General features: G+C 65.2%; 1 protein-coding gene across 1 annotated transcript; it reads right to left on the bottom strand.

Moving 5' to 3' along the window:
- On the bottom strand, positions 1-15,954 carry DBH (dopamine beta-hydroxylase). Its single transcript, XM_039882905.1, has 12 exons — positions 15,085-15,954; positions 12,707-12,853; positions 11,239-11,496; positions 10,221-10,397; positions 9,534-9,636; positions 6,214-6,380; positions 3,392-3,535; positions 2,950-2,988; positions 2,356-2,415; positions 1,915-2,042; positions 1,277-1,436; positions 1-383 (listed from the first exon to the last, which is right to left on the bottom strand). The coding sequence occupies exons 1-12, from the start codon at positions 15,433-15,435 to the stop codon at positions 252-254; spliced, it is 1,866 nt and encodes a 621-aa protein (XP_039738839.1). The 5' UTR covers positions 15,436-15,954; the 3' UTR covers positions 1-251.
- Between the last annotated feature and the right edge of the window lie 1,897 nt (positions 15,955-17,851).

Here is a 17,851-nt window from a genome sequence, read left to right as displayed (position 1 = left end):
GGCAGACCACCGAGCTGCGCAGGGGTCTGGGCTCGTCAGTCCTGGTGGGTCGGCAGGGAGGTCTCACGGGACCCTCGGCCATGCAGGGGGAGATGCCGGACTGGACCGTGGGCTCAGGCAGGGGCATGGTCCAGCCCTTCGTCCTGGGCACACAGAGCTGTTTCATGGGGGTCTCCAGGGTTGGGGTGCACAGCACTGGCACGAGTCCACGGGGACGGCATGGAGCAGGGAGCGAGGAGACGGCCCCCCATTCAACCTTTGCTCCCGCCGATGCTGACTATGGTGGGGCCGGCGGGACTCTGACTCTGGCTGGCCGGACACCGGGGGGTGGGCTCTTCCAGCTTGGAGACGATCTCCGGCAGGGGCTGACGGTCCCATTCGCCCTGCCAGGACGGAGCCAGGAGGTAAACAGGCTGGAGCGAAACGGGGCGCCACCTCCCCAGCCACTTTCCCCAGCGACCTCTCGGCTTCCTGCCCTCACACTCACCTTGTCCCAAGCCAAACTCCCCCCGCCCTTGCCCCGGCAGCTACTTGGGGGCCCTTGCCCGGAGGTGATCCTGGTCCCCCCACCTCCCCACCCACCCTCACTTCAATCTTCACCCAAACCAAGCAATCAGAGGCCCTGGGGTGCAGGCTGAAGTCTTAACCATCTACTCCGGACGAGGCTACATCAAATGCCACGTTTGCAACCACACCGCGCGTCCACCTGATGCCCCTCTCAGCCGAGCCAGGATCTACCTTTCCCTCGGGGCCAGGGGTGTTTGAGTTAGCAATTAATCCAGCTCCCAGATGCGCCCAGGAGATCAGCCTCCCGATCCCCAGAACCTTCCTGGCATGGGGCCGGCCCCGCCCCCACGGGCAGCTCGGGGATAAAGGAGCCGCTTGAATCTCCGAGTCTCAGATAAGGAGGTGAAGCCTCTCCAGACTGTTTGGTTTCTCACCCGCCCCTCCCCGCCCCGGGTTTATTTTTAGGCTCCGGGGGCGCTGCCGGCGCCCAGCTCACAGCTCACACCACTTGGGGGACGTGTCGTCCCCCGTCCCCCGGGAGAGGGCAGCCGCCCGCCCACATGGGCTGCTCCCTCCATGAGCCTGTCTGCGTCTGGGCCTGTCTGCTGCCAGCTGATGTCTGTTTCATGCCAGCTCCTCGGAGGGAGGCCCTGTCACCACACACTGGGGTCCCCCGTGGGGCCGAGGCTGCCGTGGACGCAGAGGGGCCGGCACTCATCCCCGGGCACCGGGTGGAGGGTGGTGGGCTCGCGTGCCGCCAGGCGCACACCTGGAAGCGGACGGCGGAGGACTTGTTGCAGTGCACGGAGATGGGGGCGAAGCCGTACAGGGCCTCGAGCACGCCGCGGCTGAAGGCGTTCCAGGGCACGGCGGCGAACTGCTCGGGCACGGAGGCCTGAGGGCAGGTGCAGACTTCTTCGCTGTTGAACCTGGCGGTGGGGAAGGCACAGCCCAGTCTGGGGTGTGCAGACGGGACGGGAGCCCCGCAGGGCACCGGTGACACCTCCCGGCAGACGAGGTGGGGTCCCCAGAGTGACCCCCAGGCCACAGCTGCCTCCACCGGGCCTCTTAACACGCTGTCGTGGCCCTGCCTCCACGCCAGAGGTGGCCACGTGGCTTCCTCTCTCACGTCACCTTGAATGGGCTGGGCAGGGCTGCTCCAGGCCTGGGCTGAGAGGGCCTGAGAGGCCAAGACTAGACTCGGAGGGAAGTGAGTGTGGGATCGATGAGCGACGCCCGCCCCGGGCTCCTCGGGGGCGGTGGAGGTATGGCTGCCCGCTGTGCTTTCCCTGTTCCCGGAATCTGGATCCCTCCTTCCGCCCGGATGCCTCGCAGGGCCCGGGGGTCTCTGTGCCGGGGACGGGGACGGAGATGGAGAGCACGGCAGGCCCCCCCCCGAGCCATCACCTGTTCACGAGGTGGAAATACTTCTGCAGGAAGCCGGGGTCCACGGAGCTCTTGCAGAGCTCCAGCTGTGTCTGGGGGTAGTAGTGCACGTAGTTGACGCACATCTCCTCCAGGATGCCGAAGCCCCCCTGCCAGGCGGGAAGACGCCCGTCAGCTCCGCCCCTTTCCTCCCGGCCCCACCTTCAGCTTCCGGCGTTTTCTTTGGTTCATGCGTTCGTTCATTCATTCATTCATTCATTCATTCATTCACAGATCGGGTGGTGCCAAGTGGAGCTCCGCGCTCTGCAGCCACACTGAGAACCGGTTTACGGAAGGGATGTGGGGGGCGGGGCACCCCTGCCCTCCAGCACCTACACTCCAGGTGAGGCATAAGGCTCATGAAAGTGCAGATGGGCCCACGTGCTCCAGGGGCGGGCAGCACAGAGAGGTCGGGCGACTTACCACGGTGGCCAGCTTCCTGTCTCCCGTGTTGTATGTGCAGGAAGTGATGAGCACATCCCCCTGCCGAGCCAAGTTGACAGACGCCCGTCAGCACCTGGCCACCTGGGGTAACAGGTGTGCTGCGCCTGTCCCCACGTGGGACAGAGCCCCTGCACACGCAGTCATCGATCCACTACCGAGAAGCCCAGCAGTGGCCCTTCGGCCACCACATGTGAGAATCACAATCTGAGTGTCCCCAGGGAGTGACTATTCATCAGCTTCCGTGACCCCTTAGTGCACGGGCTGTGGGCAGACCGGCTGGTCACGTCACAGCTGTCAGTGAACGTGGGCAGGCCCCAGCTGGCCTGGGGTCCCCCTTCTGCATGATCTCCCACACCCTCATCTCTCCCTAAGCTCCTGGGATTTGTCGACTGATTGGGTGGGTGGACCCACATCACCCTGAGCACTATCTCTGTGGCCTCTCGGTGGGTCTCCTGACGATGTTCTGGAAGACCTCTCCACGGCCTCTGCCCACCCCGCTCGCTTTCCACCTCTCCCCCTCCGGGGACTGCCCTCCCAGCCTCCCCACCTGGCTGGTCCCTCATGGTCACTCACCGGGTGGACGGACACGACCTTCTTTAACATGCGGATCTCCTATGGGCGGAGGGAAGGCGGGACCTCAGGGGTCTGAAGCCCGACTCTAACCACCTCCCCGGCCCTCTGGGGGCGGTTCGATTGTCCCAGCTCCTGGGGGTGAGCGGGGAGCTGGGACTGGCTAAGCTCAGCCTTTGACAGGAAGGCATTAGAACAAGATGGTGGTTGCCAAGGCAGAGGCCACCGCTGGCTGCCCGGATCCTCCGAACCCTGCAATCAGCCGCACGCCAGAATGCGCCACCAGAGCCCCTCCCTTAGAGGAGCCCCCGCGGGGGACGGGCTGGCCGCTGTGCGCCCCTCAGGTGTCTGTGCCAGCGCAGGAGAAGGGCCCCCAGCACCGCGTGTCTCTGCGGCTGTCACGGAGAAAAGGTCGGGGGGCCGGGCGGGGAGCGGCGGGCCTCACCTGGAAGTGAGGGCTGTAGTGGTCGTCCCTGTTCACGACCTCCCTCTCTCGGCCGCCCCTGGCCAGCACGGTGATCACCTTCCTCCCCGTCAGGTGCGTGTGGAGCTGCGAGGCGAAGATGTGGATCCCTGAGGGGGGCAGGGCCTGCAGAGTCAGAGGGCGGCGGGGTCAGAGGGCAGCGGGGTCAGGGCAGACCACGCGGGGGACCCTGGTGACCGCCGGCCACGGGCCACTTCCTAGGACGTTTGCAGCCCGGGCCTGGTCTTTCTCCCCACGGGTTACATCCCCGTCGAGAAACGGAGGAGGAAATGAGCCGCACTAAGGCATCTTCGTGGAAAGAGCCAGCTCTCCCCAAGCCCGGCCTGGGGCCCCCAGAGGCCCGCTGGGGTGCGGGCGGCTCCCTCTCAGTCCTCTCTTGAGGCCCCGAAGGCCGATCGTTGGTTCCGTGTTCGTTCGACAGACTTCGGGGGGGCAGCCGTGGGCAGGGGCTGCGGAGGGCGTGTGACCGGGGACTCAGTGCCGGGTGGTCCCGTCCAGCGCCTGCCACGCCGGGCACCGCTCGGCATGACCTCGCTTGACTCGCACAATCCCCAGGCGGCACCCCCCGCTGTCGGTCACCGGGTATTGCTACAGCTGTGGCGCTGGCCGTCGGGGCTGCCCGCTGGCCGCACGGAAGAGGCGGCCTCGCTCCCAGCAGGCGCCTCGCTTCCCCGTCAGAGCAGCGGGGGACTCTGCAGACCACGGACGGTTCCCCCGACCGAACGCTAACTTCGTGTAGACGGAAGGCGTCCTGAGATGGACCACGCGCTCCGAGCGCCTCTTCACTGACCGGCGCCGACGCACCCTGCTCTGTCTTGTCTACACTGCGGGCGGCTCAGGGAGTTCCCGGTGCCGTGGGCCGGTCACCGAGCGACTGCTGCACGTCCGCGAGTCATCTCCGCGAGTCATCTCTATCAGCCCCGTGCTTTCCGCCCGCCCTCCGCCAGCTGCCGGCCCTGCCCTCGTCCCTATTGATAGCTTTCGCCCCCTTGCGAGGATTTGAGGGCTGGGGGGGCTGAGGGGTGGGGGCCGTGGTCTGAAACGTTATCCCGTCCTCGGCTTGTCCTTGAGCGCCCGGACCTCCGACTGCAGAATCTGTGCCCCTCCGTGACCTGCTAACGGAGGGAAACGTCCCTTCGATGAGTGTTCCCCGAACGTGCAATTTCAGAAAGTGCCGCGGAAGGGGCGGAAGAGACAGTTGAGTTGTCTTCGTTCCGCGGCTGCGATGTGTTCGGAGACCCTGAGGTCTGTGTTCTCAGGCCAGCAAGAGGCACGCTGAGGTCAGCGGGTCACGGTGGCCTGGGTCCCGGCATTAGGTGGCCACTTGGCCTGGGATCGCGCCCTCCCAGTGGACCCCGAGGAGGTCACTCCCCAGCCCCGGACCCAAGCCAGGGAGCTTTTCGCACAGCAAAAGATGTCACCGATGGGAGATCTGTGGACGGGGCAGCGTGTCAGATGCTGGGCGTGGTGACGAAGTCTCACGCCCGGTCTCCGACAAAAGGAGCCAGCGCGTCCTGCACAGGCTGACGGCTGTCACTCTTCCGCTGGAGGACACTCTGGTTGCCTAAGGGTCAGAGGGCTTGGAAGCTCGAGGAGCCCACAAGAAGGACGAATCCCAATGAATCGGCTCACTGGAAGGGCCGAGCCCCCGGAAACGGAGCAATCCACTGCGGCCGGCACAGGCCCGCCCAGACCCTGGCGAGCCTCGGCCTCCTCGTCTGGGAAGTGGGGTGCGAACACTCACCTTGCGGGCCGTTCTGAGAGGCAAAGTTTCAGTGTGTGAGACAGTGTTTGTAACATTGACGATGGACCCTGAAATGCCACCCACACAACCCAGGGACAACTAGAACCGAGGGAAAGACCAACAAACAACCCGTCAGGAAACTGGAGAAAGGTTGCGAACAGGTAGTCACGGAGAAGGACCGATGGCCGAGGGGCAGGTGAGAAGGTCCTCGAACTCAGCAGACGGTCAGGGAACCCACACCGAAGGGAGGGAGGGGGGTCTCACAAGTGATGGAGAGACTGTTTCTAACGCTGATGGCGTGGTGGTGGCTCAGTCTGGGCGCCGATGACGAGGCCACCGTTCAGCCCAGGCTGGGGCAAGCGGACACGGAGGGTGCAAGGCCTTGGGGGGGTCCTTTCTGCTCCTCTGGAAGCTGCGTTCCCCCCACTGCCTGCTCCGGGTCTAAGCGCTGACCTGCCCTGGCACGGCCTCGCGAACCAGGAATACCTGGCGTTTTACGCCCTGGGCACCCTGCTGGCCTCGCGTGCACACTCCCCCGCCCCCCCGCAGTGAGTCCGCAGTGACAGCCAGGCTGCTCGGTGCTAGGCGGTGGTCAAACGCAAGCCCAGGACTCATGCCCACTGTTGGCTTTGCGGTCAATCACCCCGCCCGAGAGGACGTGCAGGAATGCGTAGGGGAGAAGTCTGGGACACCAGAGAGCCACCAAGCGGCTATCTCGGGGACCGCGGGAGGGTGCTGGGGCTGGGCGCTTCATCCTGAGGGGCACCCCCTGAGTTTCTGGTGGTGGACGCGTGTCTACCTTATTCGTGGAAGGAGCATGTGTTTTAAAACGCGGCGCCCAGAGGCGCTAGCACGCGGCGTGGGCTACGTGGGCGCCTGGTTCCTGCTCCGGAGGGAGGCGCAGGGCAAACCGGCCCACAGGAAGGCCATGGCGACGCTGCAGGGGGACTCGGGGGGCGGGAATCAAAGCCACCGAGCGTCCTCCCTGGGCCCCCACCTGCGGGGCCTCCGCGGGGGCCCCAGGCCCAGCCCCACTCACCAGCTGGGTGCACTTGTCCGTGCAGTAGCCTGTGAGGACGAACGCCTCCTCCTGCGGGGGGATGGCCATCACGGGCGTGTACACCAGGCCCAGCTCCATGATGCCCGCATCGAAGCGTCGCAGGGTGGCCGTGTAGTAGAGACGGATGCCCGAGGAGTCACGCCGGCCTAGGAGGCGGCGGGCGGGGTCAGCAGAGGCCCGCTCCCCTCCCCCGGGGCAGACTGGCCCCCGGCCGCCCTCGGCTTCGTCCCCACACCCAGCGGCACCAGGCGGACATGCCGGCATTGCTGCCACCAGACTCAATGAACGCACACCGTGCGAAACCCCCGTGGGAAGAAGGAGCCGGTGCTTCGTGGGGACCGAGGTGAGGGCTTCGGGAAACTTGATCAAGGCGGGAACTAAGTAACTAACGCCCGGTGCCTGCGGTGGGTCTGGGAAGCTCGCGACACCTCGGCTGGCTTTGCGAGGACTTCGATCTTCTTCCTCTACGTTCAAGGGCATCTCAGCCGGAATCGGCCGCAGGGTGACCTCTCGGGGTGGTTTGGCAAAGAGGAGGCCAAGGAACTCGTCCCAGGCCATCTCAGAGGAGCCTCGGGCCCTCGGGGAGGGTGGGCAAGGGGACGGTGCTCCTGCTCGTTGAAGTTGGCAAGTGATGTGAAGGCCCCCCTTTCTGGGGCTCCCCACTTCACTCCTCTGATCACGGTCCTGCAGGATCAAGGCAGACCCTGCATGTGCTCAGGAAAAAGCTGAGCACAGACCCCTGCAGAAAGGCAGCGTGAACGGTTCAGCCCCCGGCTCACCCGCAGCCCCGGGCTCCACCTGGTCGACAGTGTGCTGTGAGCTCTCAGCCAAGCTGCTGCCCCAATCTGGGCCTCGGCCGGAGGCCAAGGGCCTCTTCCTAAGGAGAATTCGGTGCTTCTGCCCATCAGGGTCCGGCCACACCTGCCTGCTGTTCTTGCAGCTGCTCATCGGAGAGTCCACGAGCTCCCCGCACAGCCTCCCAGTGGTCCCACAAAGCCGAGGGTCGGAGGCCCAGGGACGCTGGCACCCGCAGGCCCAGCCACACAGCCAGGTGGCCTCCAGGAGCCTTGCGCCTGCCCTACGCCTGCCTGGAGTGGGTCAGTGACGAGGCCCTGAGCGCTTTGGGGCAGATACCGGGCTGGCCCCATGGCGAAGACCAAGGCTGGACGTGGCCCCCTCTTGCCTCTGCCTCCCCCCTTCCCTACTCCACGTTCCCCTGCTACGTCCGAACTCACAGCCTCTGTGTCTCCGGGCCGTTTGCATCAGAGGATAATAATAAAAAGGGAGATGTGATTGGCTCAAATTCCGAGGGGGATTAAATAATGAAATAATCATGGAATTTGATATTTATAGAAAAGCAGCCCATCGCCAGATTTGTGAAGTGACAGGAGCGTCCTCGCATTTGGCAAAGGACCCATAAATACAGTCAGATAATCAGGCAGAGACAGACCGCTCTGACGCTTCGGGGGTGCTCAAAGATCCATCTGCTTTCGGGTTTCAAAGGAGCAATAAATCCCGTATCATGCCAAAGCCCAAGCTGACTTAGGCCCTTCTCGGTGCATGCTGCAGATAATTCCGGCGGCGGCAGAAAGCATCAGTCATGCCTCGGGGAAGACAGTCACGGGCAGCCATTGGTTGCCCACAGCCTGGTGCCCACATCCCAGTGGGAGTATAACACGCATGAGCTTTTCCAGCCTCAGGAGAGCCGTGGGAGGTAAGCAAACACGCCAGGGGCACAGTCACCCACCCAGGATCACCCAGCTAGGAAGGGACAGGCAGGGACTCAGCCTGGAGCTGATAATCTTATCTCTCAGGCTATGCCTGCCCCTCGCAAGTGAGAATAAATGTCTTTTTAAAAGAGAGTGAGAGGAAGAAGCCTAAGTGGCTGTGGATGGTGGAAGATGCTGGCGAAACAGAGGAAAATAGTTTCGGTTTCTGATATGGAATCAGCCAGCGTCTCTGTCTTATAGACCGACTCTGACTGTTCCGCCTTCAGGCACGGCGTGATCCAGCGGCCCCCACGGTCTGGCCCAGCTCGCTTTCCCAACCCTTACACTGTAGCCAGGACACGTGCCCCAGAACCAGGTCTTGACTCAATGCTCTCAGTTCCTGCCTGGTGACCGCGGCAGGCCGTGTCATCCTGCTGGACCTAAGGTCTGGGCTGGGAAACTGGGGAACGAGATCTCCACCGGCATTGCACAGAGGCCGAAAGATGTGTGTCTGTGGAGTGGTAAGTTCGGTACGAACTCAAGAGCAGGAAACACGAGAGCCAGCCCACCAGTGCCAGGGCAGACATTGCCAATCAAGCCCAGCACCGCCCTGCTGGGTCCCAGACGCCCCCAAATGCCGTTCCCACGCGCACGCTCACGCTCGAGGCAGGAGGGGGGTCATAGCCAGCCCGCAGTTGAGCCAGGGGTCGGCTTGCCCCGAGGACGGTCCTGGGGGCCGTTCCCCCATCGGGCAGGCCATCGGAGGGTGGGCACGGGGCAGGGACCATGCTGGCCCTGGAATGGCCCGCACCCTGCCAGCCTGTTCTGGGAGGGCAGAGGCAGCATGCATGGGTGCTGGAGGGTCACCCGGACTGGGATGAGGGGCAGCGGCTGGTCTGAGCAGCCTCGCAGAAGTCAGACTTCCGGGGGAAGTGACACCTGAGACAGCGCCCCGGCCTGAGGCCTCTGTCCACCGTCCCTGGCTGTGGGTGAGCACACGCTAACACTAGCCCCCTGCTCTGGCTGGTCCCACAAAGCGAGGAAGGGGTGCGGGTGCGGGGGTGGGCTGTGTTCACTCAGGCTGAGCCAACACCTAAGCGATTCCTTAAGTCGGACCGGCCTGGCCCAGGCCACCGCAGGGCTGCGTGACGGAGGACGTGGCGATGGTCCGGGCCAGACCGCCTGACTCCCGGAACCGCTGCTCGCTTCGCGGCCCCGGCGGGGCCTTCGCTCCGGCCTCATTCGGGCCTGCAGAGACCAGGACCCGCTCTCCCCGGGAGCTGGTACCCGGGACGGCGCCACATCCGCGTCCGCGGCGGCCAACGTTTGCGGACAGCGGGTTGTGGGGTGCTGAGCCAGCGTGACAAGGCCCTGGCTGGGGAGCCCACTGCCGTCCCGGGACACAGACGGCGGACGAGAGGCACGAGGGGGACACGTGCCGCAGGGCCCCGTGACAAGGGGCTGGACTTGGGGCCGCGGAGCAGGGCGGAGCGGACGCCCAGGGTCTTCCTGACACGGCCCGGCCCGGCGGAGAGGGGGTGTCGGAGGGGAGGACGGCGCAGGGCTGGACGCGGCCCGCGGGGTGCCTACCTTGCATCCGCAGTGGGTTGTGGTAGTGAACCTCGAGGCGGAGGAAGCGTGAGGACCCCGCGCCCCCGAACGCGAGGCCGGCTTCCTCCGGGTAGTAGAAGGCCTGCAGGCAGGGGAGAGGGTGCGTCAGGCGCCCGGGCGCCTCAGCCCCCACAGGCAGGCGGGGGCTTCCCGGGCGAGGTCCTGGGCAGGCGCTGGGGCCCAAGCCGCCTGGGCGGCGGTGGCGGGCGGCTGGCTTACACGACGCGCCCCTTCTGACAGGCGGGCGTCCTTAGTAGAGTGGGGGCGGGCAGCAGGGCCGCGGGTGCCCACGGGTGGCCCTGCCCGGCCTTCTCTGGGTGTGGAGAGAGCTGGGGAGAGCCCCACAGATGAGCCCAGGGGGCCACACCCCAGCCCCACCACCAGCCAGCCCGGGGCCACGCTGTGCGCGAACCCCTCCACGTCCAGCGGGGACTCGAGGCCGGTGCCGTGAAGAACATAGCTCGGGAGGCTTTTGGACTTTTATAGAAAAGCGACAGAGGCTGGAAAAAGCCTCTGTGGCTCCAAAGGCCAGTGGGACACAGGCAGAGCCGGGCAACTGGGGGGCCCCCTGCACACCCTCCGGCACCCCTTCTCGGGGCCTCTCCAGCAGAGAAGTGGGGGACACGGAGGTGGGGGGACGGGGGCCGCGGGGCTCCGGGCACGCACCTTGGCGCCCAGGGCCCAGGCGGCCAGCACGTGGCGGCAGTGGTTGAGGCGGGCGGGCTTCATCTTCGAGTCGCAGGGCCCGCTGAACCGGGGGACGCTCTCGAGCTCGGCGGCACACTGAAACACCTCCATGTGGTGGACCAGCGCCTCGTTGCCCTCGGTGACGATGGGCTCGTACTGCAGGGCGGAGGGTGCGCTGAGCCCGGGGCTGAGGACGCCCGCCCGCCCCACGGGGAGCCCCTGGCCCCGTGGCTCCCCTTCACAGGCCTCTGCTTGGCCATCTGTAAAATGGGGTGCTTCTGGGGCTCAGGGGTTCGAGGGTAAAGCCACCGACCCGGAAGCAGGCAGGGTCTGCAGAAGCCCCCGGGGAGGCCTGGCGTGAAGGAAATGAGGCCCCAGGCAAGTCATTTCCTGATAGGGTAGGGACAGGAAGGGAGCTGTCCTGCCACGAATATGATGGTGACCAGACAAGAACACAAGGCTGCCCGAGGCCGAGGCTGAACCTGAGCCGGGGACCAGGCCCGCCCCTTCCCGCTGGGCGGCGTCAGGCACTCACGCAGCCTCTCTGGGCTGACTTCCTGGGGACCGGGACGATGCTGCCTGGTCGTAGTGCGGGAGGGCTGGGGGACCCCCTCCCCTCCCCCGTTCAGCAGCTATTGTCACTATGGTTTTTTTCTTCTGCGGGTGTTGATAGCAACGGGGTTCTGAGTTGAGCTGCTTTTCAATGAAGTGGGAGGTGGCCTGACAGACAGACGGATGGACGGACAGCTGTCAGTCCCAGGACAGACGCAGAAATCAAGACATCAAGTCGCCCTGGGGCAGGCTGGGAAGCTGGGGTGCACAGGCCCTGGGAGGCGGGGAGCGAGCAGGGCGACAGGGGCGCCTAGGGTTCAGGCGGCAACAGGTCACCCGGCTCGACCAGGGCCACGGGCAGCGCTTCAGGACCGAGACATCTCGCCAAGGCCCCAGGTGGCGGGCAGAGCTGGGACAGGCCCCGGGGGACAGGACCCCCGCGTACCATGACGATGTGGTGCCGAGAGAAGCCGCCCGGGAGCTCAGTGACGTAGCACCAGTAGGTGGTCTCCTGGCCGGGGACGAGGACGTCGGGGGCGCGGACCTCCATCGTGCGCGTGTCCGGGGGCAGGGCGGGGACGGAGATGTCCGGCTTCAGCAGCTGCACCCTCTGCAGCCCCGTCTGCAGGGCCGAGGTGTTGATGGCCTCCAGCGACGCGAACGGCTGCTCCAGGATGCCGTACACCAGGTGGACGGTGCCATCCTGCAGCCAAGACGAGGCCGGCGCCAGGCCACTCAGACCCCCAGAGGTGGGCTCCCGGGTAACCCAGGGCATGCCAGGCCCCTGCTCACCCCCACCTGGCAGGTGACACATGCCCGGCACAGAGCTGCCCTGGCCAGTACGACCACCACTAGCCCCACTGGTATTGGACGGTGCGGACATAGAAAGTTCTAGTCAGCCCTGAGCTGGGGATCACAGACTGACTCGAGGGGACAGGAGGCTGGGGTCGGCTCTCCTGTGCTGCCAGGACTGCGAACCTGTGTCCACATGTGGGGTGTAGCTCGGAAATCGCCTGCCATGGACTTCCGGGCACCAATGGGCATGTGTGCATGAGTGTGTGTGTGTGTGTGTGGTGGTGGCTAATGGCTCACGTGGCCGCATAAACTTGGGTACTCCGTGGGCTGCTCTCTGCAGGGCGTCTCAGCTCCGGGCAGGCGGCTCCCCCACGCCCCGCCTGCAGGCTCTGAGCCGGGAGCACGCGGGCACTGGGCGGACCCCTGCAAAGTCCTCCGAGAGGGTCCTCGGGGCAGGTGGGCCCGGAGGGTGAGGACCCGGACAGCCTGCTGTTGGGACCCCTCTCCCGACACCTGCTCACTCCGCACTGTGCCACGAGTCCCCGGCACACCGCCAACCATAAAGATTACACACGATGACAAATGTCAAGGTGCCCTCGAAGGTTAAAAGGGTTTTGTCTCAAGGGCGAGGTGGGTCGTTGCTCCCTAGCTGGGGGTCCTGGAGCAGCGTGAGAAGCCTACGGTGTTTTGGCTCCGCGGTGGCCGTGAACTCCTACGCAGAGCCGGCCGGGCCTTATGGTCATCTAGTTGCCCGCCACACTTTACAGACAGGGAAACTGAGGCCCAGAGGAGGGAGGGACCTGCCCTGAGCCTCACAGCAAGTTGGCAAGGGCGGGGTGGGAGACCGGGTGTCCTGGGGGGACACAGGAGTGAGATCACTCAGGTCCCAGTTAGAGAGGTCGGGGGCATGACCGTCACCCAGAAACACTCCGGCCGTGTGTCCACCCAGGGACGTCCTGGGGTGTCAGAGGCCGAGAGCTGAGCCGGGCTCCCAAACGGCCTGGTCCCCCACTCCTAGCTGCCGCTGGGGTCCTTTCTCGGCTTCCTCTCCGGACCAGCTGGCCCCGGGACGCTGCCCCCCAGCGCGGTGTCCTGCCCCGCGGCCGGCGGCCACCCACCTCGATGAGGTAATCTCGGGGGTCGCAGGTGCTGAAGGGCCTCTTGAAGAGCAGGGACAGGCCCGCCGGGGTCCTCTGCGCCCGCAGCAGCTGGTAATCCTGCTGGGGGTCCAGGTGGAGCTGCCCCCTCTGGTCACTCCAGGCGTCCTGCAGAGACAGGTGCGGGCTCGGGGCGCGGGGAGCCCAGACGGAGGCCAGGGCGCCGGCTCGGCCCCCAACACGGCTGCGCAGGACAGCCCCGGCTCTGCACCTGGGGGTTTCGGGGTGGTTGGGGGCTCATCCCTACTCTCTGCGTCTGCCCGGAGACAGCTCCGACCCCTCCCTGTCGCTCCCTCCGTGACTGTGACCATGAGCAGGGCTCCCAGGGCTGGTTAGCCTCGGACCGGAGACCTCTGGGGGGACGCAGGGGTCCATCTCATTAAGTAGGTGCCGGGATCGGGAACCGGGACCTTGGACAGACACTGTTCCCGTTTGTCTGCGGAGGGAGGGGCGGGGGGAGCACGGAGCCTTGGAGAGGGGGGCCTGAGGAGGGCTGGGCACAGACGGGAGGGGAGAAAGCTGCCCAGGGTTCGAGGTGCTGCATTTGCACGGCCCGGGGAGAGCGGTGCCTCGCTCCCTCGTCCTAGCCTTGCTTGGAGAGGGTAAACTGAGGCCCAAGGAGGAAACAGGACGTCAGTGGGCGGCAGTTCTGGCTGACCCCTCCCCCGCCCCCAGCGCTTGCTTTGCACAAGAGGCGTCCAGGCCATGGGGGGGGCAGTGAAGTGGGAGGGGAGGAGGAGTCAGCCAGGGGCAACCAGGAGGGAGGAGCCGTCCCCACCCACTACTCTGTTCCCACACAGGGGCCCCATGGGTCCTTGGCCTTAGGACTTTTTTTTTTTAACCCTTTTCTAGGGCTAAGGCACGTTTTCTTCATTTCCTTGCAAAATCTTCCCTGGAGCGAAGCAGCCCAGTGAAGCGCCCACTGGGGCCACTGCGGGTTCGCAGGACTGATTTTAAACGGAGGCAGAAAGTTCGCTGGTGCTGCTTGAGCTGGAAATCTAGAATGTATTTGTTGAACATGTTGCTAAAAGAGGAACAACAAGTCTGACGTTTGTTTGCATAGAAATTCGTTGTGCAGATTCATCTTGCAGCGTGCAGGGGGGTGAAGCTGCCTGGCTCTCTTGGCAGCCGGGAAAAGCTGCCCCAGAAGGACCTGGAATTCCCAGCTTAGGGACCCCGCCCATCCTCCAAAGCCTCCGGGCAGGGGCTACTCCAGGTCACGACCCCTCAGCCACTGTGTGTCCTTGTGTGTGGGAGGCAGGGCAGCCCAGGAGTCTGATGTGGGCCCCAACCAAGCAGCTGGGCCCTGCCCTCCCGGGTGGCCCCACGCACACGGCTGCAGCTCGCCAGCCTCCGGCCTCACCTGTGAGATGGGCAAAGCACCCACCCGCAGAGCTGTCATGGGGTCAGATGGAATACGGTCGGATTTCAGAAATACGAGCCATTGTCCGCTCACGTCAACTCACAAAAACCCAAAGACACGGAGAGAGCATTCTCCCCAGAAAAGACGCCAAGGCCGCGAGTCGGCCTGGCTGCCCGGGTCAGCCTCGCCTCTCCTGACTGCGCTCGTGTGGGTCCCCCACTTAAGGCAGTAAAAGCCCCTCTGCTCACAAAGGAAGTGCCTCCTATCTTTAAAAAAAGGCAACCCTCCTATGCCTGTTTTTGTGGGGAGAGCTGCGGGGCTGGTGCCCAAAGAGACCCTAGCGGCCAGGCCCATCTAGGGGGAGAGCAGGGGTTGGGGGGTGGCTCGGCAGATGCTGGTCACCCCTTGCCCCAGGACCCCCCTTTGGCTTGTCAAGGGCCCTAAAGCCTCCCTACTTTGAAAGAAAACTCCCCGTTTCTCTACCCATCACGGCCAGAGTGGGGTGAATTTTGAAAGTAGGGAGTCAAGAGCTCAACTGTGCGGGTTCGTCCTCCACCTGGGGGAGGGGGGTGTCTGCACCCGTTCATTTTACCTGCGTGTGCAAGCACCACGCTTGCCAGTGCTGCGTCCAAGGCCCGGTGTGCACGCTGGGCGCCGTGCGGGTCACGTGGCCACTAGCCCGCGTGGCGGGAGCACTGGATGCAGTTCGTGTGAGTGGAGAACATGGGGCCCGCACCCCCGGGGCTGGGGACATGCCCGGGGCTGCCGCTTGGGGCGTGCAGCCGAGGACCACGGAAGGTTTCTCTTTCCCCCTTTGTCCTCACATGGGTGTCGCTGAGACACCCAAACTTGGGACACGGACTTGGCTAAGAGCAGAGTAAACTCGAACGGGGCGGAGGCAGAAAAGCCCCTTTCGCTGGGTTACGGAGCGCGAGCGGAGGAGGAAGCCCGGCCGCAGGATGTGGGAGACACGTACCCCGAAGTAGGCCTTGTCTCCGTCAGTCCAGAGTACGGCCAGGTCGGCATCCTCCAGCTGCCCGCGGTCCGACATGCCGAACAGGATGCCGGCCTTGAGCTCCCGCACCAGCAGCTGGAAATGGACCAGCTCCTGCGTGTAGCTGACGTTCCAGGACAGCTCCAGGGTGCCCTCGGGGTCCAGGGGGATGCGGTAGGGGAAGGGGCTCTCGGGGGGCGCCGAGCCCTGCAGGGCGGCTACCAGGATGACCAGGAAGACGGCCACCGCGGTGCCGTACATGGAGGCGGCCTCACGGGCGCTGGGGCTGGGGACTTGCATGGCTGGGCGGGCTCGGCCGCCGCACCTGGCCATTTATGTCCTGGGCCCCGGGGCGGTGGGTGCAGGCTGCACCGGTAATCACATTTGTCTGGCGGGAATCGAATTGTCCTGGTGACCCTCCCGCCAGCCTGCGCCCCGGGCCAAACGCTTTGCCGCCCCTGCACTCCTAATTGGCACTAATGACACATGGACATCGTCAGCGGGAATTGAAGCGGACTGGCTGAGTTTGGCCCCTCCGAGTGGTCTGGGACAGCTGTCTGGGAAATGGCTCTCGGACGCCCTCCGGCTGGGCACCGGGCTGACTGCCAGCGAGGCTGTCCGGCCCTGTCCCCCTGCAGCGGACGGGATGGGCCTCATGCTGACCTGTCTGTGAATGGGCACACTGAGACCCCAAGGTCATCGCCAAGGTGATAAGTGAGTCGTGAAACCATGCCGCTGGGGGCCTGGCCCAGTGGGCCGTTCCTACGATGCTGGAGGGTGGGCCAATCCCAAACTAAAAATAAAAGACGATCCCCAAATAGTCCCGGTGTTTAGACACTCTCTCCATGGCCTGCTGTTCCCACTTCGTCTCCTCTCTGTTTCCCCACGGGCTCCAGCTGGCGCCCCAGCTGCTCCAGAAGCAGTGAGGACGCGGCCGGGGGGCGGGGGGGGTACGGTGCCGGGGGAGCGCTGCGGACCGGGCACGGCCTCGCTCGGGGCCACAGTGCAGGGCACCTTGCTGGTGGGGGGCAGACTCGCAGAGAGGGGTGCGAGTGACCAGCCTGCTTTCCCATCCCCGAAGCTCCCAGAGCCCCGGCATCCTCTAGCTGGCAGCGGACCCGGCCTGCGTTCGAGCCCTCCCGGGCCAGCTGGCCCACGCGGTGCTTCTCCACACGCCACGGGGCCTGTCCAAGGTCTCACAGCCCCGAGAGCCTCACATGCCGGTCTCACGCACCGCAGCTCACTCCCATATTCTCTGCACAGAGTGGACGCAACATGCGCCGCCGCTTCCAGGACGGTCTCCGTGATTGCCCCCTGCTCGGAACTCAGCCCCTCCCCTCAGACGCCTGACTCCCTCCCTCCCTCCCTCCCTCCTTTTCCTTCCTTCTTCCTCCTCCTGTTCCTTCTCTCTTTGGAGAAACCAGAACCCAACCTTAGGAACACACTGGGGCCTGTGTCCCCGGCTGGTGCCCAGCTTCAAGTCTTCAAATATTCGCAAAGATGGGCCTTGAGCAGGCTGCGCTGGGCTCTGGTTTTGCTGTGAACTCTGTTCCTTAGGGAGAAATGACTGTGTGTCTTTGCATGATGATGAAATTTGGAGAAAGCTCTAGCCCTCCCTGGGCCCTGGTGGGTGGTGCTGTCTGCTGCCCAGAGGTCGGGCAGTTCTGCAAAGCCAAACGAGGCAGAGGAAAGAGAGGCCCAACAAAAGGCCACGGGGACCCCCCACTTCTCAGCTGCACGGAGAGGGGGCGTTCACCCCAACCCACAGGCCAGGCAGGTGAGAGCTAAGCGCATAAGCCACTCGGTTGCAGGGCACGTCACAGGCATGGAACCGACTCCAGAGCAGCCGTGGTCACGGGCAGGGGCCATGTGCCCCGTGCGTCGCTGGCCGCATTCCCGGCACGGTGACGCAGAGCTGGCGGGAGACTGCGAGGGACCGGATGGAGGGAGGGAGGGAGCGGCCCCACGGGGCACCGTCCCGGGCCTGGGAGAGCTGTGGAGAGACCGTGGGCCACAGAAGCAGGCCCTGGGGGCCACAGAGGTCACAGGCCCTGAGCACTGGTGAGAACCCCCGGGGCAGCCCGGGAGGACGGGAGGGGCTCGGGTGGGGCTCGAATGGAAGGCTCTGATGGTTGGGGGCACCAAGGGGTCCCAAAGTCAGCCAGCCCAGGCCAGGGGACACCCGAGACCAGGCTCCGAGGGCCTCATCTGGGGACAGGCCGCCCTCGTGCTCCAAGCTCTTTCCGGAACCTCCTCTTGTGCCGTAGCGAGCATCTGGTGGTCGAGACCGGGATGCACCTGAGCATTCTCCCCGCAGGGTCGGGGGGCAGCCGTGAGAAGTGGGGAGGCCGGCTCCGGGAGAGCCTTCCGGGGGAGAAGCTTCCTCAGAGACAAGCGGAATGAGCATCGGCTGCCCCTCGGGCCTAGGGAGACCCCACGGCCCCCATCGCGCACCTTCCGAGGTGTCAGTGCTCTGGGTTCGAATCCTACTCATCTCATCCATCCGGGGTCCTCAGAGAAGCATCTGCTCCCCGCTCCCTCCAGAGCCACAGCGATTGGACCACGAAACAGTGTATCCCTCTGGCTCCCTCAGCCCAGCAGCCCTGGGGAGGGAGGGCAGCGAGGCCTGGAGCACGGGCAGGAATGGGGTTCGGAGGCCCGGGTGTGGTGTCGCCCCGACCACTGACCTTGGGCGCAGGGCATTGGCAATAGCTTAGGGCGACACGGAGGGCGGAGGGCAGAGGGTGGA

Source organism: Pteropus medius, unplaced genomic scaffold, assembly GCF_902729225.1.
Source record: "Pteropus medius unplaced genomic scaffold, Ma_sr-lr_union100, whole genome shotgun sequence".
Taxonomy (NCBI): domain Eukaryota; kingdom Metazoa; phylum Chordata; class Mammalia; order Chiroptera; family Pteropodidae; genus Pteropus; species Pteropus medius.
Note: the sequence above shows the minus strand (reverse complement) of the source record. Positions and strands in the feature narration are given on the sequence as shown.

Bases quoted from the DNA above. Each gene is read 5' to 3' on its own strand.
- DBH (XM_039882905.1), bottom strand. From the start codon at position 15,435: ATGGCCAGGTGCGGCGGCCGAGCCCGCCCAGCCATGCAAGTCCCCAGC. The intron at 6,381-9,533 runs GTAGGCACCCCG...GCCGCCTCCTAG, and splicing joins CAACCCACTGCGGATGCAAG to GCCGGCGTGACTCCTCGGGC. The intron at 3,536-6,213 runs GTGAGTGGGGCT...CTGACTCTGCAG, and splicing joins CGGACAAGTGCACCCAGCTG to GCCCTGCCCCCCTCAGGGAT.